Source organism: Canis aureus, chromosome X (assembly GCF_053574225.1).
Source record: "Canis aureus isolate CA01 chromosome X, VMU_Caureus_v.1.0, whole genome shotgun sequence".
Classification (NCBI taxonomy): Eukaryota; Metazoa; Chordata; class Mammalia; order Carnivora; family Canidae; genus Canis; species Canis aureus.
The window spans coordinates 107140270-107163602 of record NC_135649.1 but is presented as its reverse complement, the minus strand read 5'-3'; the positions used below and the strand labels follow the sequence as shown (position 1 = coordinate 107163602).

The 23333-nt window shown below is 32.8% G+C and overlaps 1 protein-coding gene and 1 long non-coding RNA gene across 8 annotated transcripts in view; one reads left to right on the top strand and one right to left on the bottom strand.

The window, feature by feature from the left end:
• CNKSR2 (connector enhancer of kinase suppressor of Ras 2) overlaps positions 1–23333 on the top strand; it is a 275826-nt gene that overhangs the window by 136225 nt on the left and 116268 nt on the right. For 3 of the 5 annotated variants that reach the window (XM_077889011.1, XM_077889010.1, XM_077889014.1), the window contains exons 7-9: positions 2396–2455; positions 5174–5242; positions 20787–20933. In XM_077889011.1, the coding sequence (XP_077745137.1) occupies positions 2396–2455; positions 5174–5242; positions 20787–20933 (276 nt within the window). The remainder of the gene's footprint in view (positions 1–2395; positions 2456–5173; positions 5243–20786; positions 20934–23333) is intronic. The other 2 variants (XM_077889013.1, XM_077889012.1) reach the window with 1 other exon arrangement.
• LOC144308477 (uncharacterized) overlaps positions 9582–23333 on the bottom strand; it is a 134380-nt gene continuing 120628 nt past the window's right edge. The window contains exons 7-9 of one of the 3 annotated variants that reach the window (XR_013374948.1): positions 15416–15511; positions 10645–10801; positions 9582–9877 (exon numbers count right to left, since the gene is read on the bottom strand). This is a non-coding gene — a long non-coding RNA (uncharacterized LOC144308477). Of the gene's footprint in view, positions 9878–10644; positions 10802–15415; positions 15540–23333 lie in introns of all 3 variants that reach the window. The other 2 variants (XR_013374946.1, XR_013374947.1) reach the window with 2 other exon arrangements.

Below are 23333 nucleotides of genomic sequence, written 5' to 3'. Positions count from 1 at the left end.
TGATATCTGTGATGATGGTGATAGAGAATGATAAGCCATGATGACTGTTTTGTATATCCAAGTGATATATACTGTTTCTTTCCCTGTCTTTTCCCACTTTATTCTCTCACGGTCCTTCTGTGTAAAAATAACTGAAATAAAGCAGTGTTTAGCTCTTACAAATATAATTAAGATCCTTTATTAATCTGATGTGATTTTGTTAATTCCTGGAGGCAAATGATGGCAAGAATCTTGTCCTCTTCTAGGTTCTATAAGAGCACCGTTATATTTACCGCCCCCCATAAATGATGGGATAAGTATTAGCTTAAGGGACATCTGGGTGGTTCAGTGGTTGAGTGTCTACCTTCAACTCAGAGCATGATTCTGGGGTCCTGGGATCAAGTTCCACCTCGGGCTCCCTGTAGGGAGCCTGCTTTTCCCTCTGCCTATGTCTCTGCCTCTCTCTCTCTGTATTTCTTATGAATAAATAAATAAGATCTTTTTTTAAAAAAAGTATTAACTTAAAAAGTAAGTATGCTGTAGACTTGTCACTGGCGTACGGTTGAATATTACCATATGGTCATAGGCAACAACTACTAGACAATTTCTTAATTAATTTATATATGTACTTCTGTTGAGGTTATTTTATATGAAATAATGAAGTTGCATTTAAAACACTAGAGTTTACAGGTAAATGAACACCTTTTAAATTACATTAATTTTGTTTCACTTTAATCATCCAGGCTCAATCATTTTTGGAACAGGTACCAACGTTTTAGACATAAGACATTACTGAAATGACTTAAGAATTCAAGCCTACTCAGTTTTTTAATAGTACCATCCCATGAACTTTACTGCTTCTTGTTTTTTATTTCTTACTTATTTTCAACGGAGATACATGTACATTTACTTATCTAAATATATAAGTAGGCAAATTGAATTTAAATATTTTTAAATAATAAATGTATAATTAACCGAAAGGTATGGGAAATTAATATTTTAGTAATTGCCTACATAAGTACTAAAATTAGTGCTTTTCTGAAATATTGTTGGTTATTGTTAAATCCATTATATTGTAGGCTTTGAGTTTATTAAAATTCATATTTTTTATTTTTGAAATCAATATTTTAAAATGCAAAGCACTAGTGTATGTAAAACTTCGGTAATTTTTTTTTTCCCAAAGAAAAAAGTAACAGAATCTTCCTTAGGGAGGAAAAAAAGCCATTCCATGAATCATCTTTTTTTCTTACTTACTTAAATGAAAATATTTTAATATTTACAATGTGAATATTTTCTTGTGATTTTTTTCAAGTTCTATCACTATCTATAATTTAAAGTTTTTGTTTGGGATGCCTGGGTGGCTGAGCAGTTGAGCGCCTGCCTTTGGCTCAGGGTGTAATCCCACATTCCAGTCCCACATCAGGCTCCTTGCATGCAGCCTGCTTCTCCCTCTGCCTGTGTCTCCCATAAATAAGTAAATAAAATCTTTTTAAAAAATAAAATTTTTGTTTGTTCATAAAGCTTACATAATTTCAGGATTTCTAGATAATCTTTCAATTGTAATCAAGCATTTTCTAAAATAGCTTTATTAAGTGGAAAGTGGAACCTCACTCTCTTTTTTAGGAGGAGGGCTTGCCACACATTAACTCTTAATTATTGATATATAAGTGATTGGATATAATTTTTAAACTTTATCAATGAGAGGGCACCTGGATGGCTCAGTGGTTGAGCATCTGCCTTTGGCTCAGGTCATGATCCCAGGGTCCTGGGATGAAGTCCCACATCGGGCTCCCCATAGGGAGCCTGCTTCTCCCTCTGCCAGTGTCTCTGCCTCTCTCTGTGTCTTTCATAAATAAGTAAATAAAATCTTTAAAAAAAACTTCATCAATGAAAATAAAGGCAGGAAATATAGGATTCCATAATAGAGCTATAGAAAAGTTTATATTAACAATATTTTATTACTCTTCTTCTCAAGTAGTACTTGAAGTGGCTCTATAGAAACCTACTTTTTGTTGTGTAATATGTATTAAGTATAATACACTAATAACTAATATTTGAATTTCCCATTATAACTTTTACTTTGCCACAGAACAAATAATAAGGACAGTTAGGGGAGTGAGTTGTGTTCTTTCTCCAGAATACTGAATTACCATGCTACAATGCTACAATTTATAAGTGTCACAGGCAATTTACTTATCAAGTAATTATTTGGTTGAGTACAGGCTTCTTCAGGCAAACTTTAGAAACCAGAACATTCAGATAGGAATTTTTTTACTAGTTTAAAGATAGCATCATTGAATATGGATTCATGGGACATGTGGCAATTTTGATAGGATAAATTTTTTTTGTAAATGGGATTATAATATACTTGAAAACATTCCAATCACTTCACTTTTTTTCTGATGCTTTTTCTTAGGGTATGTATATTAAATCAACATATGATGGCCTCCATGTAATTACTGGAACTACAGAAAATGTAAGTATTGTAACATTTCAGACTATAGTGTGTGTTTTGCTTTTTATTATTAAACAACTTATATATCTCACATAATTGAAATTGACTTCTGAGGACATGAACAAATAAGGAGAAAAAAATAAAAAGACACATTGAGTTAGTAAGTACTGGTTTGGGAAGAATTTCAGTCATTTTATTTAGTTTAGAGTAACTATTTACCTAGAGTAAATCAGATGTTTTCTGTTCATAGCCAGAGATCTGTCTTTGTTATTTTCTGGTTTATGACAAGTTATTTTGACATCTAAAAGAATCTACTTCCATCTGTCAAATAGGTTAGTTATATTAAGAAACTTATAGAAGAAAGAAACATCAGATAATTCAGTCTTTCTGAATACTGCATTATAATTCAGCTCAATTCAGTGAAGAGCCAGCATGATAGAGCTCACTGGTTTTCACAACAGAGTCCCTCCCTGGATCAACAGCATCAGCCTCCCTTGGCAACTTGCTGGAGATACAAAGTCTCAGATTCCACCCCAGAACTACTAAATCAGAAATTCTGGAGACCAGCCTGTTTCTTAATAAGAGATTTTGCTTTAACAGGTGCTTCTGAGACATTCTCAAATTTGAGAACCACTGCAAGCAGTGGGTTAGAGTCACTAGGTTCCAGAGTCCTACAATTAGTTCTGCATCTTTTTTTTTTAGTTCTGCATCTTAATGGTAGTATAATTTTTGGCAAGTCACTGACCCTATTATTGCTTTAGTTTCCTCAGCTATAAATTGAAAATATTATCTGCACTACACACCTCACTAGGTTGGTGTGAAAATCAAATAACCTAATAGATGTGAAAGGCTGTGCTATAAAGAGCTACAGAAATGTGAAGTGATCGTATTGAATCTGAACATGTCACTAAAATAGATTTGAATAGTATAATAAATCATTATTTCTCCATTCAGTTGTCCCAGACTTCCATCTTGCTCTTAAGAAGGTGCTGAGCTTTGAATATTGCTTCTTTTAGAAATTCTGACAGGTTACATGTTTATGCTGTATTCCTTCAAGGAAGATTGGGGTGGAATTGGTTAATCTCGAGTTTTCATAGATCTCAGTATTTTACCAGCATTTTCTTTTTTAAAAAATCAACATTCTCTTCATCTAATTCACTTACTATGTTAACCATTTATTGCCTTTTTTCCCACTCACTTCTCTTGGTTTCTTGAGAATAGTAAAAACACATAATATACATTGCAGTTGGATTGCTGTACTGGCTTCACATTTGGTATTAAATATGGGGTCAAAATAGCAGTTATATGCATATTAGCAACTAGTTACAATTTTAAAATGGAGTGAGATAATGTATACTATACTCCTGATCACTAATTGATCATTCTAATTTATTTGTACATTCCTCCAATCGTTCATTTATCTATTTGTTCTTGTAACAGACCTTTGCTTCATATCTGCTATGTTCCAGGCATAGGGCTAGGTCTTGAAAGAATTTTTAAATTAGGTGTATGTGTGTGTGTGTAAACAGGTAGTAAAATTTGTATAGATAAAGGAAAGAATCATCAATGACACCAAATAAAACCAGAGAAGTAATCACAGATATGATTTTGAACTGTATCTTGAAGAATTGATAGAAATGCACCTCTGAATTGTGTGGGGTCTATATAAAAAAAGTTGAGCACTATGTACTCCTCATATTCATTACTCAGTAATATTTGCTAAATGGGTGAGTGATCATATAAAGATTCAGCCTATGAGTAGTAAAGATATGAACCATATATTAATGGCTCATCATTTAATTCTTTTTTCTCGAAAATATTTTACTAGTTTTGGTACCTCAGTCATTTATCATTAGATCTATGCTCAGTCTTAATAAAGCTGCTCACTAAAGTGGTTAAGTTATTTTGCTTTGCTCTGCCCTACTTTCTTAGTTTTCTCTTATGTAAAATGAGAAGTTTGGACAAAATGATCTCTAGGGTCCCATTTAACATTGAAAGTCTGTAATTTATATGACTTACTTTTTTTCCTTATCTATGAAAGAAGTTGCTTCAGTTTCTTTCAATTTTATATGCCAACTATCATTTTCTTTTATATCATGACTGGAACCATTGGCTTGATATTTTTCTTCTATACTCTTCTTTAAAAAGATCAATTGTGAGCCAGATAGCACAGGGACTGAGTATAGTTATAGCCCTATTACAGTAATAATTTACAAACCTTTCATAATTGTAGCATGGTACTTGTCTGATTTGTTAATATGCCTAACTCCTAAAGGTGCTATAAACATTTTTTTTCTTGTTGTGATACCATTCTTAGGGTTGAGCTCATATCCTAGATGAACTACCCTCTTAAGAGTATACTTATATTATTACTTGATTAACTGGAATTCTCTGGAATATCATCTTATCTTGAATTCTGACCTATGACAGATCATTCTTTTGTGAATTTCAAAATTTGTTGAATTGAGGTTAATATTACATCAAGACTTTGTTTTGAAATAATTGGAAATTGGAAGTGAATAAATAAATTGGAAATCACGTTTAAAGTAAATTCTGCTTTCTATTATTAGTTATCTATACAGTGCCAATAATACATTAAACACTAGTAATCATTTTTAATTTTTTAAAGATTAATTTCTTGATCTAATTTAAAGAGGTGAACGTATTGTAGTATTTTCAGGTGAAGGAAATGACTGGTAAAATTTATGTTCTTTATCATTTCTGTTATGTTAATTTTAGTCACCTGCAGATCGGTGCAAGAAAATCCATGCTGGCGACGAAGTGATTCAAGTTAATCATCAGACTGTGGTATGTATAATTACCTTATGAGTCAGTGGGAGGAACTGATATAAAGATTTGCTAAAGCTTTCAAAGAATACCAATAAAATGAAATGGCTGTTTGTACAAAATGATCGAATAGCCTTCTTTAAGATAGTTGAATGAATATTCTTAATTATTGGACAGACGATAGGCATAGTTTTTAAAAAACATAGTTTTAATATAAGGCTTGGAAATACTAGTGTTGGCTGAGGTTAGATGTGCATTTCTATATAGACAGGTGCAAGATAATGTTATACACCCCATGAACCAAGATAATAATTTGGAGCTAGAAATTAATGTGATGATGCACGAAATTCAACATTTCCTGGATAAAATTTACAAGTTTTATTCTACAAACTATGGAATTACCTAGTAGGTATGTTTTGTAAGGGCATACATTCATTCATCTACTTTAACATTGATTTGCTCACTGAAGTGTGTGGTAGATTGGCTTATTTTAAATGTCAGTTTTTTGAACAATTTAAACATTAATAGCCAAATTGGCTCTTCATTTCCCTAAAGGGGACAACAGTTTTTGTTTTAAAACTGTTGCATGTAGCTACATAAGTTCATAAAATTTTCTTGCTCTGTGAACCTCACAAATCCCTTTCCAGGCTAAGATCTTGACAGTGGATTTTTGTGTCAATGGTAGACTTTCAAGGGCTATTTTTCTTATTGTTAGGTTTAGAAAATGAACATCACATGATTTTCACTTTGGGCTGTTTTCTGTCTCAGTTGATTTACTTTTGTCTTCTATATCTGCCAAAATAAAGTGTATTCTCTAAGACAAATTAAGTTAAAATAATCTGTTTATTAATATAACAAACTTCATTTGAAAAAAATGTTGTTTTTTTTTTTGGTAAATATTCTACTATAGCTCACTAACCCTTCAGAGTGGATAATTGTTTCCTAGTGTACCTTTTAATTAAATTTTTTTTTGCCCATTCTAGCGATAGAAGAAACTTTTAGAAGGAAAGGCTATATTTTGGGGGTAAGAAGACTGGTGTGAAAAACTCCAGTCCTTTAAAAAAAAAAGAAAAAAGAAAAAAGAAAAACTCCAGTCTTTCTCATTGATTCTGATGTGAAGGTAGAAGCCATTTCATTTTTGGCCTTGAGTAAACTGAGAACTTTGTAATATTGTGGAGAGGCTCCTGAACACTGATAATTAAAGTTACACTGTTTCTTCAATGGGTTCATTAACTAAGTGAATTAAAGTTAATCAAAGTTTAAAAAATTAAACATGTAGGTGTTAGGTTAATAGTAATTAATGCAGAATTCTGGTCATCAGCAAAGCCTTTCCACACTATGACAAGTTTTGATAATGAGAAAGTTGTCATTACTAGAAACTATACAAAGTGGTTGTCCTAACTAAAGTTTCTTGTCCTCTAGGATGAGGCTGTGGGCAGTGGGATAAAGCAGCTGCTTTAGTAGACAAGCAGCTTCTCCCTTTTGTAATGCTCATGCTGCCTCCATTTTTGCAATGTGACCTGAACAAATATGACATCTGTTCAATAGTTGGGACCAATTTCCGGTTGGTCAATTCTAAGTGGGTAGAAATTAGTCTCTAAGGAAAAATAAAATTGTTTAAAGGATACTCTTTCTGGTGCAAAGATTCTGATGTTTGCCAAATGAATATGAAAGTCCTTAAAGGACTGCAAGTGAACTAATAAAATCTATATGGGTTGGTGATACTTAAATACTGTGAGAATGTATAAATACATCTTTGCATCACAGGAATATTCTAAAATATTGAAAATGACATAGAATGATGGTTGGGAGAACTTGCTTCCAGTTTTTGCTCTGAAATTGACTGATGGCTTTAAGTGAATCATAGTAACTATTTAAGCAAAAGCTTATCTTTTTATAATAATAATAATAATAACAACCAACGTTTACTGAGTTCTTACAGGTGCCAAGCATCATGTTAAGTACTTTACATATTTTATGTCACTTACTACTTAAAATAATTATACAAAGAAGGTATATGTGGGAATTGAGACTCAGAATTAATAACTCACCTGCAACTCTGACTCCAAGGTCTTCGTTTTTTGGATTGGGTGGGGGAAGGGCAGCAAGGGTAAGAGAAGAGGAAAGGAAATGAGAATTTACGTAACTAGGGCACTGTATCAACTGAAGTCAAATTAGAAATGGGTTAGAAATTTAACTTTTTTGCTACTTCCTCACTCTTTTCCTTCAGATAGTTACGTAAAACACCTATCACAATGTCAGGCACACATTAAGAGCTCAATAAAAATTAACTTTCCAACCTCCCTTCTTCCCTTTTACCTGCAACACTCTTGAGCCAACTGGAGTCTGGTCTTAGCAGACTGCTACTAGGACCTCCAAATTGATTTTGGATGATAATAGAGACATTCTCTGACAGGAGAATATGTTGAATTCCCTAAAACTAGCCGTCCTTACTAATGTGATCAATTACCAGATTGTCTTCTTTGTGTTCAAATGAGAGGCCTATTTGTGTAAGAATGGCTCATTTTATTAAGTGCAGCCTAGTCTGCTCTCTCTTTCTTGCTTTTGCCTCCTTTGTGGTCTGTACAGTGCTTTTAACTTCTTACTAGATAATATACAAAAATGATGAAATGGAAAGTATCTGTTTTTTTTTTTTTTACTGTAAAAGAGTTGGTAGGTAGGTAAATTAGTTGAAACAAGTATAAATTATTTGTAGTCTACAATTACCCCTTCTGTCCCTCCATTAATTACCAGAGACAGTAGGGGTTGGTTATGATATAATTACTACATTAAGGTGTGGCCTGATACATTTGGAATACTTATCTAATATTATTTTTAATCAAGTAATTGACCAGAATAGCGAGATAATTGCGAATATTGTTCTATACCAATTTAGACTTGATAGTGAAGACTAAAGTTCAATCTTATATTTTGAATGTTATCAGCCTAGTTAGTATTTTTCTATAAATTTCCTACTGCTAAAGGTAGTAATATATAATATAAAATCTGACAACTTTTCTTATTTTAAAATACATAGAGAAGCAGTTTGAAATTTTTCCCTAGGGTCTGAGAAAGTTGAATGACTCACAGATAAATTCAAGTACTATTTTTTGAAATTGCTAGTATGGTATATCTTTGAGATGTCCAATTAGATGTATGTATTTTCTAGTTTGCTCTCTTTTCAAAAAGTATATTTTCTTATTTGAAACGAAACTGGAAGTTTTATGTCATTTTTCATATTGCTATATTCTTTATTATAAATGGCTTTTAAGCTTTGCAAATCAACATACTTCTGTGGCTGAGAAACTGTGGCTGCCAGGTAGGAAGAAGAAAAAATCATGAACATCCAAGCAAAGCAGACTGAGTCCTATTGCATGTCTTCCCCGCCAGTGAAGATCCAACTCCTCAAAGCTGCTGGAATCTCCCAAGATTTTTTCCACTTCATCTGACACTACATCCCTCTCTCTGGGAGATACCTCGGCATAGTTTGAACCAGCAACTCTGCCCTCATGATGCACTTTTAACACGTATTTTTAGCTGATGAGACTATTTATAGTTATTAAATCTATTGGGGCATATTCCTAATGAATCTGTTAAATTTTATGTTAATACTGTTTTTGGTGTGTAAGTGTTTTAAAGATTCAATCCATACTAAAAACAGATATTTTCTTCTTAGGAATACCAATTAAAAGGAGGGGGTATGTGGTGGTTGAATCCAGCATTTGGAAAATTTCCTCTTATTTTGTGTAAATATTAAAACATATTCACTATTACTTTGAAAGGTCTCTTGAAACCTGGTGACTACCCTCTGGCACAAAATATATGTAGCCATAAAGGCTACTGGGATGGAAAAATAACTAGGTTGGGATAGTCAAAAAGATAGATTGCAGCAAATAGGATGTTGGACAATGATTAGTGAGAAATGGAAGATGAGTACTATAAGCTAATGGTCTTTGTTATCCCTCAAGTGGTAAACATTTGCTCAACCAGACTTACAGGTGGTGGCAGTGGTGGCTGGAGGAAGGGAACATATTAAAGGACTGTTGAGTCATCTGGAAAGGTCATTCTAACTTCATTTATATAATTATCAAATGTATCTCCCTTAGTCTCTCTTATTCTCACCACTAGTCTCTCCTTTTTGACTTTGTCCTCACCCTCTTGTTCCTTCAACCCCAGAAGAGTACTATTTACAAGGGAAGCCAGCATTATCAGAACGGATGCAAAATGTGGTGACCCATTAAAGCCCAGCTCCCCCTTCCCCTCCTTCCCTCTCACCCTACCTCCCAGTCCCTGCACTTCAGCAGGAAGGAGTGGTTCATTGAATGGAATGAATACCAGGATATTGACTAACACCAGATGTGCCCTTTCTTTCTCTCTTTTTAAATTTACTAAAATGTTGACTTTGTTCTTTAACATTTTTTTCTAACTCCATTTTCTTCTCCTTTCCTTTACCATCCTTATCACTCCTCACTTCACTGTTTTTCCTCCATTCTTCACCTTGTTCACATTTTTATTCTTTATTCTTCTGTTCTTCCTTCTCAAATGAGGAAGTATTTGTCTTATAATTTCTTATGCCCAAAATGTTGAAAACTGAGACCTCAAATGGCAGTATTTCTGGTGCATCTCATGTCTTATTCCTGTAAACACAAGATGTTGCTGGAGTACAGAGATTGAATATATTAGCATGGTGTTTAACATTTTGCTTAATGAATGATTATGAAAATACCATAAAATAACTCTGTTAGGGTTCTAAGAAATTGGTATTCAAAACAGGAAGTGAATTGTTCTCTTTTGGAAGGAAAAAATCATGAAGAGTCATTTATCAAAAATTACAGGAAACTGCATCATAGACTTCAATTACTCATAATAATATTTTATTTCAAGTTCTGCCTTACATAGTAGATCGTTTATGAGATTGTCATAGTTTTTTTTCTATTTTGCATTAAACATTGCAGATTTGATAAGAATATGTGGAAACTGATTTTGAAGTGCCACATATTGCTATAAACTATATAATATTTTATTTTGCCTAGAAAAATCAATTCATTACTTTATTATCCAATATAGTATTTTATGAGTTTTATATTACCAACTGAAGTTTATTACATTGTCTTTATATAAAGGAGATAAGTTGTATGATGCCTTAACAATGGTAACTTGCTGTTAACCAATTTATTTTCTCTGCAGATTTCTACATCCTGACTTATTTCTTAATTCTATACTTTTTACTAGCTTCACCAGGAAAAATGGAATTGCCTTTGAAAATGGTTACTCCTGATTTATTCTTATTAGTAGTATATATACATCTTTTGTTATCAATATATGGTAAATATGATCTAGTTATTTATATGGAATTTTAAGAGGTTTTTTTATAAGTGATTATTATGTATGTTTCAAATGTGTCTATTGGCTGATGTTCTTACCTGCTTCAGCTTATTAAGTGTGTGACTCACTTGCAAATTAGTATCAATAACTGCAGCCCTTTTCCTACCCCTATGGAAAAGGCAAAAAGTCAGCTGGTCACAATTGCCTAACTCACTTTCCGTCTGTAGTAGGGGTGGGCAATTAGTAGATAACTGTCTGAAAAAGATAAAAATTATTGCATGAAAGGTAAACACATTAAAGCACCATAACATAGGAAATTCAAGAGATAATGATAATAATCTTACATTCTTTTCAGGTTATTTAGCCCTAGGATTCAAATGTAGGCTTCATCCACTAAATTAATATTCTGATCAGCCTCATGGCTGAAATCTTAGGTAATGTAACCACTGATTACTTTTACATTTCTCTCATCTTACAACCCTAATACTGGGCAATAAAGAATTTTTTAAAATTGGAACGAATGGCCGAGAGTTCAGTATGGCCCCATTTGGAGCTGACATTGAGTTACTATTTTTGTCTGAGTTGTTGGATTTCTGGTAAAATGATTTCTAAAGATAACTGCTACAGTGAAAGTATTTTTAGCCATTATGGAAGTTCTTAAATTAAATTTTTTATTAATAAAGGTTTAGAATGCTATTTAGCTATATATATATATATATATATATATATATGCATATATACTCATGCTTTGGTTTTGTCTTGATATATATGGACATCTATTGCAGTATTTGTATTTTCAAGTAAACATGTCTGTTAAATGTCTGACAGTAAATGATATAAACATTATTAATAGCAAAAATTGTACATTTTTAAGCATGTCACTTTTTGAATAGCAGAGTTTTGGTTACTTTTAATTATTTTCTCCATGTGGATGCCTAAATTAAATTTAAGCATGATTTTTCATAAGTACAGATGTTTTCATTATTCTTTCTCAAAATTCTTATAAGCACGACCTGTAGATTTTTAGATTACAGTGCTTTGTTTCATCCTCTAACTTTGTTGACTATAACTCTTTAAGATGCAAATTTCTGTATCTTTGCAAGAAGAACAGAAATGAAATATAGGAAGGAATGGCTGAAACATAATAATTTCCTAATATGTAAACATAAAATTGTTTTAAAATTTAACTCACGTAAATATCTTTAAAACTTTTAGTTAAAAACCTGTATTATTATGGTTCTTTTAAAATATGTTCTTAATTTTGAGGGGGTTAGGTTCTATGATATGATCAAAGATTCTCCCCAAAAGCCTTTCATGGTAACGTAATTGTCTTCTTCCTCCATCTATCCCTAGCAGAGGCTTTCAGATTCACTCAATTTTATGTTTTGGAATGAAATAAAAACAACATTGGCTTTGATTCAGTTTTCTATAGCATATACGAATATAAACCATTAAGTCCCCAAAATAAACCTTTGGCCTTCAGAGACCACAACATTACAAAATACCATATGGAAATGGAAGAAGGGAAAGAGAGCTGTATGCTCAAGATGCTAAACTGTACCCACAGTTTTTTAATCAGCTGGCCACAGAAGCAGAGACACCAGCAATAGAAAGGCTGCAGTTAGGATGCGTGATAGATAACAGGAGATGATGCAAGTAACAGGATATGTAAATGTGTCACTTTTGGTGAAAACTATGTGGGTGAGTCCTAAAACATAAAGGAAAAAATGATGACTGTTTTCCTCCCATGAGATTCCCCGTGAGGCAACCAAGAAATTCCCATGTAGCTCTACACAACTTATTAGTTACGGAGGAAAAGACTCCAGGAAGAAGGTGTGCAATAGGTAAAAGTACTAGTTTATTGTAGTCCTCAAGTTGGCTTTCTGTCTTGGACTACTTGTTCATTCTGTGGCAGTGAGAAATTATGTTCTTTGCGCTTTCTCTTTAAATATAGTGCACACGTTGTATATATGACTCTGAAATTCACATGAAAATATTAAGCACAAAAACATACATGTAAATCAAATGTAAGCAACTCAGCATGGCCCAAGTTTTACAGCAAAATTAAGCCACCAAAAAAATGCCTTAAAAAAACAAATGCCAAATCGAACTTCAATTAAAAAATATATTTAAAAATGCCTTGGCATCCTCTTATTTCACTGGATAAATGCCTTTTAATGTTAAGGAGGATGTGAGATGAAGAGTCATTCAATGAATAAAAATGTAAAATTGTAGGGGTTTTCCCCTAATGAAGATAATACTTTTAATTCCCATGTTCCTTTTCAAATGCTTATTCCTTTTATCTTGTCCCAAGATTACCTTTTCTAAAGTAATGTTTATAAAAATATCAATATTAGGGTTTTATATAAAATAGTTACACCTTAGGACATTTCTGAATACTGTGGATTACCTAATTACTTAATGCTAGAATTTAAATCACTTTTTTGTGTATAATTACTTAACCAAATGCATACCTTTTAGCTTATATTCATTTGTATATGAACCATGTGCAAATCTCTGTTTCTAATCAGTAAATGAGTGGAAAGGCAGAATTAGGATATTTCCAAATACTATAATTTAATATCATAAGACCTTCTCATTAGTATTTTGTGGAAAAAAATTTAAGTGAAGGTGAAGTTTGGTACCCAAGGTTTATAGTTCTAGGATCCTTGAAAGATATTGTATATCAAAATTCATTACTTCTGAAATGTTTATAACTATGACATTTCTTTCACATAGCTTGTTTTGCTAAAGAAAGAGGCAGTCACAGATATAAAATGTTGAATTTATTAGTTATTTCAATAACTTTTTAGAAATGTGAAGGACATTGTAATAAATATCTCAGCAACAAAAGATATGGTAATGACAGAGTGTCATTAGTCACAGCATAGTGGGTTGTGTATTGAATTAAGTATCTAAAGTGCTTTTAAAAGAGTAGAAGGATGTTTGGGTATAGCATGGCTCATGTCATCAGACATTCATATAGGCACACCTCAAGTCTCTTTGAAATTTCCTTTGTGAAGAGGTATAATTTATACATTACAACTTGTGGGTAAGAGTTTGTGTATACACAGGAGCATGTATAAATGTTAATGAATCTGTTACTTTGTCTTGTGAAGGATAATAACTTTAAAAATAGTTTAAGAAATGTCCTATCTTCCTGTCTAGGTATAGAGATGCTTTCTTGTAACTCCAAATACAGCTGTGACAAAGGTAAAGAAGTTCTGGGTTGATAGGCTTAAATTCTTACCTTAATGCTTATTTTAACTTTGGCTTCTTGGGACCATAGCATAGAGTTTCTTTTCATATGTTGGTCAACTAATTCACCAGGTGTTTGGGAATTAGGGTAGGGCATGTCCTAAAGGGGTCAGAGACTACTTCTTCCCTCTATGTACCAAGAGGAAAGGAAGCCACTCATCTCTTCAGCACCAACCCCAAAGCCTCTTGTGCACCTAATCTGGGCAACTCAGTGTCCAAGGACCTGCCACTTATGTTGCCCTTCACCCAAGGAATTACAAGCCCCATCTACAAGAAAGCAGAACCTCTGGCTTTTAACACTTTTGGGATACCTTAAAGACTTTCTTGGGAAATTTTAATCTGGTTTGTGTTGTATGTAAAATACATTTCAGTGTGCAGGTTGGGGATTACATCTAAACTAATAAGTAATATAACTTGCCATTGCTTAGAGACACTGGCTTGTGCTACCTCAGATGGTCAGGAAGATAATATTACTAGTTCAACATATGTGAAAAACATATTATCTATAACTAATAATACATAATTTGTATAAGATGCATATGGTGGCTTTTAAGAGATTCATTCTAGCCCATGAGCTTATTAATATGAATGAAATATTCTAATAAATGTTGAGAAACTTGGACTACTTATAACCACTATAAAACATTTTTCTGGTAGAAAAAAAAACTTAAAAGTGTTCATATAATGTGTATGATAAAGCAGAGTCTTTCTATGATGAAATAGGAACTTTATCCACTGTTATATTCCTTTTCATAATCACATCACTATGACTTTAGGTCTGGGGTATCCAAGATGCAAATACTATTTTTCAAGTGTTCACTTATAAGAAAGTTTACTTGGTAGTTTAGTGTAAGGAACGTCTATTATAGCTTTAGTATCATCAGGTATATTCATTTAGAGAAAAATTTTATACATCTTAGTTTTACATACTAAACTAAACTCCCATTGGAGTTTCAAGGCACTTTATTGTCTCTGAAACACTTACATTCTCGGGTAACCATGATACCACTAGTCAAGTTTTTAACAGATATTAAGTATCTACCATTTGTAAAGCTTGCAGGTATATCCAGACAAATAAGACTCTGTTTTTAATTGTTTAAAAAAACCCTCAAAATCCAGTTTTGTGAGGGTAGGTGGAGAGGAGGGGTGTGAGGAAAAATATATAACTTTAATAAGAGGTAGTATGTGAAAAACTGCCACTAGAGAGATACAGTGTGCTATGAGAGTTACAGGAGGAAAATAGGGTTCTTTCTAGATGTTGAGAGGCTTTATGATGGATATTGCATTTACTGTGAGCCATTATAGATAGGTAAGATTTTGTAGGTGGAAGAAAAATTAGAAACAGAAGGAAGAATGCTTTTGCAGAGACATGGCCGAGGAAGAAAGTGGCATTTGAGAAGAGTGTATAGTTCAATCCACCACCTCTTCCACACATAGAGAACTAAAAGTTGCTAAAAACAGTGATACTTTTTCTCACACCTCTTTCCACTCCACATCTCCTTCATCTGTTGACCTAAGAAATTCAGCTTATGCTAATAGGAAGCCTTTCCTGAACCCACAAGGATGGATTAAATGCCCCTTTTGGGGACCCCCATTGCACCCTCTACTCACCTTATTTGAAGTTCTTCTCTTTACTGTGTTTCTTCACCAGCTTATCTCTTCTGTTGCTCGTGCTCTTTAATGAGGCTCAGGCTACTGAGGGAGGCACTTGAGGGGATGAACACTGGGTGTTATTCTGTATGTTGGCAAATTTAACACGAATAAAAAATAAATTTATTATTAAAAAAAATGAGGCTCAGGCTGATGTATGCACCATTGCATGCATACTACGTAGAAAGTACCTGATAAATAAACTGACTATAAGTTATTATCGTTAATCTTAAAAACATTAAGCACCTAAAATATTCTGGACATGGGCGAGTCACTGCCTTCAAGAGGCTCATGGTGTAGCACAGCAGCTCTCAAAATTGGTTCCCAGACCAGTATCCTCAGCCCCTCTTGAGAACTTGTTTTAAAAATGCGAATTCCACCTGAGACCTACTGGATCAAAAACTGAGAGTTAAAACACAGCAAGCTGTTTTAATAAGCTTTCCAGGTGATTCTAACACATGCTAAAGTTTGAGAGGCACATTAAAGAGAAATAGTAGACAGCTGTGGCCATATTGACAAAGATTTTTGAGGGGGTGATGCTTTAATTGGGCCTTTAGAGAGCTTTTTGAAGGATTTTAAGGAAAGAACACTTCCTCGCTGTAGCAGTATTTCAGAGCTACAAAAGACTAGAGGCTGAAGACCAGTTAGGACTTTATTTTAGGTCCAGCAATCAGGTAAAGCAAGCCAGAACTAGGGTGGTAAGAAGAGACATTAGTTACAAGGATCTATTCTTTAGGACACGTGGATTTAAGAGATGGGAAATGGTTGTAGGTGACCTCGTACTCCAAATTTGAGAGGATGATGGGGAACTTTTTATTGATGTTAAATGAGTTTGATTTTCAAAATGTTGCATTCATTTGAATTACCAATGGGATATTTAGAGGGTGGGGCTTGCTTGCTCTCCTAATGCTTTGTGCTTTAGAATCAAACAGACTTAAATATGAAATCTGGCTTTGCCACGTAAACAAATTTGTAATATTGACTGAGAAAACCTAATCTCTTTTTGCTTCAAGTTCTTCACATGTGAACTGGGTTAAATAGTTTCCCTCATAGGGCTGTTAAGGATGAAAATACAAATAAAAGCAATGTAACAAAGATATGAAGAATATAGCCTAGTGAATTATTGTTGCTTGATTATTCCATAGCTATTAGTATGGATGAACTGAACTGTTGGAAGTATGTCACCAGAGTTCTAGGAAGTAGGGATGATTAGATTTGGGAGTCATATATATATATACAAAGTTGGTAGTGGAAGCTTGGGAAAGAGATCATTGTAGGAAGACAGCATGCAATTTTAGAAAGGGGTCCAACATTTAGCCTAGGGTAAACACCTGCTTTTATCAGTTGTGAGGAGAAAGAAAAGATGGAGAACAAGCAATCAGAGATGTCCAGAACCTAATCTTTTGTATCATCTATTTGCATTTTCCTACCCATTCTGCATCTTAGAGTTGCAATATCTTTGATTATTACAATATTTTTTCTTCAGTTGTATCCTTAAGCCTTTATCTCTTGAAATTTTGTACCTTATTTAATTCCTTTCTGTATTAGTGGATTAGCCTCTTATATTAGCCACCACTAGGATCTCTTCCCCCTTCTTTCAGATCTCCCTTTATCTCCTAGTACAGAAAGGCTTTTATTGAAGCCAATGTAAAGAATACATTAAAATCATTTTTTAAATTACTTTTATTTCCTTACATGGTTTCTAATTTGGGTCTGTCACACAATATTTTTAAACTATAACCAGAAACAAATTAGAAAATGGAAAGCCAATCTTGAAAAATGATTATTTTATGTATTTTCACGTGTGTACCATTACCTTTAGCTCCTAAATTACCTTTAGCTCCTTTAACTCTCAAATTTCCTGAAGTTCTAAATCACATACTTGCCTCTTTATATCATACCAACTACCCATGTCCCCCTATAATCTGCCAACCATAAGTATCTCAACAGGTAAAGACAAATAATTTCAAGAATTCACTACACTTTATTATATGGCTGAAGATGTGTTAGGATATCACATAGCCAAAGCTGGGAATCATTTTTCCCAGAACTTTAGTATTGTGTCATATTTGCCCTTGAATAGAACATGGTACAACCCAATATGGATACAATTGTTAAGAATTAGATATAGTAGACAATATAGAAACTAATGAAGAAATGAACCAAATTAGAGAGTTTGAGATAGATCTAAGGAAAAGGACTATTTGAATGAGAGACATGAAGTCCAGTTGCTGTTTAGGAGTATACAAGCCCTGGATGGGACTGATAGAGCCAAAACCTATGTATGTTATTGAGAAAAATGTCACACATGGGCTGTGAATTACTCAGCCAACTTCATTCCCATTCAGTAATTAATATGTAAACCTGATTTAATGTTCAAGTATCTGCTGAAATAATTCATTAAACCAAAAATCAACAGATAATACAGTTCTTATTAAGCACTGTTGAGTAACAAATTTTTTGCTAATTATCTGAAAGTATAATTAACAGAGCAGATATGATTCCCCCATCACCACCTTTTCGTGTTTTAAATAGTGTTGTCTTTCTGGCTCTATACTTTTTGTGGAAATTGTCCCTATGTAACAAACAGTCCTCATTAAGTAATTCATAAAATTCATGATTTTCTACTATTCATGGACTAAGTCTATTTATTTTATTAATTTTGCTGTATATAATAATGTATTTATCACTAAAAGTTCAGGAAATAGAAGTATAAAGAAGAAAATATATACTGTAGTCCTTACTCCCCTTTAATGTAACACTGTTAATGATGTTGTATATCTATGTTTTTTATATTTATATAAAAATTTTTTTAGAAAAGTAGAGTTGTTACATTTGCTATTTTGGAACTTCTTTTCTGCACAATTTTTATACCTCTTACTAATGGACATTTACATCAATTTTTGGTTGGTTTAAACAGCACTGTGACACACATGATGCACATATCTTTGCTTTTATCCAAGTCATTTCCTTATGGTAGTGGAAGTAGAGTTGGGGAATCAGAGGTACATACTTTATATGGGTCATCATGGATATTTGTTTACTTTTGTTTAAAATATTGCTAATGTTATGTCAGTGAAAGTGGGAAGGCTGATTGATAAATAGTAAAATGTGTGTTGCATGTAAATATTGAATCACTAAATTCTACACCTAAAACTCATATTACACATATGGTAACTAACTGGAATTTACATAAAAAATTGAAAAACAAACTGAAAAAACTAGTGAAATTACAAACTTTTCTGCTATAAAATTAAATTCAGCTATAAAATTAAAATCTAGCTAAATTACTGCCTTCTTATCAAAAAACAATTCTACTTTCTCATGGAAAAATAATTTTATTTTTGGGGATTGCATATTCAAAAAGAGCATACAAAAATTGTGAAAGAACAAGATAAATTAAATTGCAGTGAACATTATACAGGAAAACACCATCTAGCTTTAGAAATTCCCAGCTAGTCACAATGATCATATCAGAATAAAATGGAAAGAAATTGGTGGATAGAAATGTGTAATTCATTGTTGAGAATACATATCCTGAAAGAAAAAGATGGCCATCGTATTGACTGTTTTAGTCTAGTTAGTAATTATTTGAATAAATAAAATAAATGATAAAATGTGGCTATCATTAATAAGTTGTTCATAAACTCTTTGTATAAACAGCATGGTTTCTTCTCCAAACCTTGATCTCAAAAATCTGCTCACATATTTTTTTGGCAAGCAAAATGAACACTTGGATTTGAATTCACTTTGCTTTGACTCTTGGCTTATAGAAATGGCTGCAGAGACACTACTTAGCTATCGGAGGAATCAAGCTCAATGTAATACACCTTTGGGCACATAATAATCCCCACTTACATGTAATGGAAGATATTTGACCAATTTCATTACTTTAGTTATCTGCATTAATGTGATTTTTTTAAACTGGCAGCCTCTTATTCCTGTTAGGCAAGTATCATAATGATCATTTTGATTCATATCTGAGACCCCTGAGTTTTTAAGCATTGTAGCATCTCAGTTCTTTTTTGTCCTCTTTCTCTTCAGTAGAGGTTATGATTTAAATGAATGCCCACTCATTATAAAAACCAGCAGCTCCCATTATCCCACAGTGGCTGCAGTCCAGAGTACCTCTTCATCATAGTCTCAGGATCTGTGATTCTTTCAGTGGAAGTGCTTATTCTTTTCAGCTTGGTCATTATCTTCCAGGCAAAAACATGATGAATAACAGACAAGGGCACCCATTCCCTTGCACTTGGATGCCTAAGAAGAAACTAGATTACAGTTCAATTTGCTAAATCCTGCTTGTGATCCAGGATAAATTTTGATCCAATGTATTTATATAATATCCTGGAAAATTCTAATCCATTAGAGTTGGGATAAAAGCTTCTCTAAGTGTGAAATGTGTTCTTTTAACCTTAAAACAATAGCCATTTTTAATGTGTTTCTTTAAGGCATAGTTAGAGGATTTCAGTTACCTGATAACTGCATAACTAGTCCATATTCAAGCAAACTAACAAATTATTCTATGTTTAAAAGCTTAAAAGGATGATGAGAGAAGTAACTTAACACAGAAAACAGCTGAGTCCAGTTTCAGGACATTTATCAAGTACTTGGGTTTAATTATACAATACGTTTTGAGGTGATACTCAAATAGAATGGCTTCATTAAATTCAGCACAATATACTGTAAGTTTATAGGGTTTTTTAGAACACATTTCCAATAGCTGCTGTATGGAAGTAGTGTTGTCATTTTTATTCTATCCTTATAGTGTGGTAAAAGGTTAATTGTGTTGATGCTGTCTTCCATGCATCGGAATGTTGCCTTGGTTTGTTAGTACCAGCTATCAGTAGTATGAAGTCAGTCTAATTTAGGGACACTTGTACCACATAGCTCCAAAAGATGGTGATGAGAAAGCATGTGGTATATCTTGCAAGCTCAGGACATTGCCAAATCCTTGTTTTCAAGCATGTGGATTTTTGAATTGTACTTGTGAACAGAGCTTGGATCTAGGCCTTGCACAGCATTAACAATGACATAATTTCTTTAAACTCTAAATTACTCCATTGGTAGGATATCGTTTTAGTCTCTGCTTTGATATGGTAAATGTCCATTATGTTATTTCATAATAATATGGACTCTAATGCAATAACATGGTTAATCAATTCAGAGATAAAATTTTTTTGAGTATTTATCTCCTAAAAATTGATAGGATGGTACACCAATTATGTGATTTTCTTTCTTTTTTTTTTTACTAATCTTATTAAAGGGGGAGAACATTAAATCTTTGAGTACTGTACCTCAATTTTATTGTAATGATTTTGCTGGTTACCAGGTGGGGTGGCAGTTGAAAAATTTGGTGAATGCACTACGAGAGGACCCGAGTGGTGTTATCTTAACTTTGAAAAAGCGACCTCAGAGCATGCTTACCTCAGCACCAGCTTTACTGAAAAATATGAGATGGAAGCCCCTTGCTCTGCAGGTAATGAAGCTTAATCATAAGTCATACACCATCATTTTAGCCATAGATTATCTCAGTAATGCTTCTTTATTGTGCCTCATCTCAGCAGCATATGGATTAATCTTGTATGCTTTTGAAAATTGGTTTGTGAAATTATCTCTTCACAGCTTATCCTAATAGGCTTAATTGTGATGAAATCTGTAAGTTACTATAACTAAAACCCAAATGATAAAGATCTCTGCCTTAATTTGTAAACATATAAAGCATAATTACAAAAAAAAGTTATTTCAAGCCAAAATATGGATAGAGATGAAAATGAGAGGTTTCATTTTGAGATGTAATCTTCTATTTAAAAGTTACACTCTCCTACTTCTTGAAGAAACCAGATGAAAGTTTATAGAATTCTTTTAAATCAGGTCATAAGATAGTAATAGTTATTTATAAACAGTAGGTAAAAGAAGTTTTACATAGTAATTAAAATATACCTACTACATTCCTTCTGACTGATCATTTTTTCTTTTCCACCTTGTTGGGTGGCAAAATAGGGAAATTATTGCTTTAGAACTTCTGCATTTTTCTTCAGCATGAAATTGCTCTAAAATATTATTCTTTGGATGTTGATAAATTATATTCATTAAGAAGCATAGTTATCTAGGAAGCTATAAAAATATTATTCTGATTAATGAAAGACAAGGAAGTAATATATCTCCTTACATTTCAGTCAATATAATCTTTAAATGCATCATAAAAGAAATTTTGTCTTTCACAAAACGTACATTTTTAAAACAGGAGACTATTACCTTTCTTAGAAGTCTAATTTTTTAAAATTGTAATTGGCCACTGAACTAGAACATTGCCCATTGTTCAGATTCTTAAAAAAGCAATATATGTAAATGCCATTGTACCACTGCAATGTAAATTATTCCTAAGTTCTATATTAGTACCTTAAACCATTCTTAGATTTTTTTCCCCTAAAATTCTAAAATCTCCATTACACATGAATGGCCTTATGGATTATAATGATTTCTCATTGTTTAAGACTTTACTATTTATTGACTTCAAAGTTGCATTATATTTAAATAACATAATATATATATAAAATATATAAAATGCTCTAACATTAAAGTCTTTAAATTCTTAATGTTAATCTCTCATTTTTCAAATGAATATATGTAAACTGTATTAATATGTCCAAATACATTTGATTTGCAGTATATGTCTATTATCAAATATTTTCAATGTCATTAAAGCAGAATTCAATGTTTTTTGACTCATTAATCATAGATTAGCAGATCAGACTTCCCATCACATCATTTTATTTTCTCGCTGTATTATAAGTTGCTTTGTTGTTCCACTCTGTAGTTTTCCTATTGACATGTCTTCCTCAAAGATCCTGAGAGGTGGGAACACTGAAGAAGAATCCCACGATTTCAGCCATTAGGTTTTTCTATATATATGTGTGTAGTTAAATTTAACAACTCTCTCTAATCCCTTCTATTTCACCTTGAACACCAAAAAGACACTGTTTTCTTATTGATCCATGAACTCTGAGGGAATAACTCTAGGAAATAAATTGATGATTTGTTCCCTTTTTAGATTTTTTTTCCACAAGCACAAACTGGAGAATTAAGGTAATGACACTATCCAGTTAATCACTTTTATATAAAATGCTGAAATAATTGAAAGGCCAACATTTCTTTTTTTGCACCACATTTAGTGTGTATATTCAAAGCTGGGAAACAAAGACTTCAATTGTTTTATATTATCTCACATCATGTCTTAATTATAATTATAATATGTTATTAGGATACTGTTTCTAGGTCCATTGCTAATTGCCAAAATATGCCTCACCAGATCACTAATTATATTTCTTCCTCATTGCTTGTTCAGTTACTGAGTATATTTATAAATTTACTTTTCCAGATTGTTGAAATCAGAAAAAAGAAAATCAGTATTTCCATAAGTGCTTATATGCATCAACATTTTTTAAATTTGTTATATCAATTGAATTTAGTTCCACCAAAATGTGTTGTCCAAGCCCAACTCCTTATTGATAAACAATACTGTTGGGAGGGCAGGGGACTTGCTTACAACTTCTTTAAAAATTGCTTCAGTGGTGGACTTTTTACAGAGCAGAAGAGTATTAGTTTTAATTAAACACTTCCTAATGGTGGTAAAGCAAGGTCTTAGTGGTAAGAGCAATGGGTAGGTCCTCTAACATACTATATACCACCATCACCAAATATCCCTGAAATTTTGAAGACCTGAAATTGTACCATTATAGAGTTGTTTCTTGATCTTACAGCTTTGGCCTACTCTAAAATACAGAGACACTGGAAGCATAATGGGAACTATCTGGTCACGGTTTTTTAGAGTGTAGATTAACCAAAGATGGACAAAACCTGATGGTACCAGAATCTA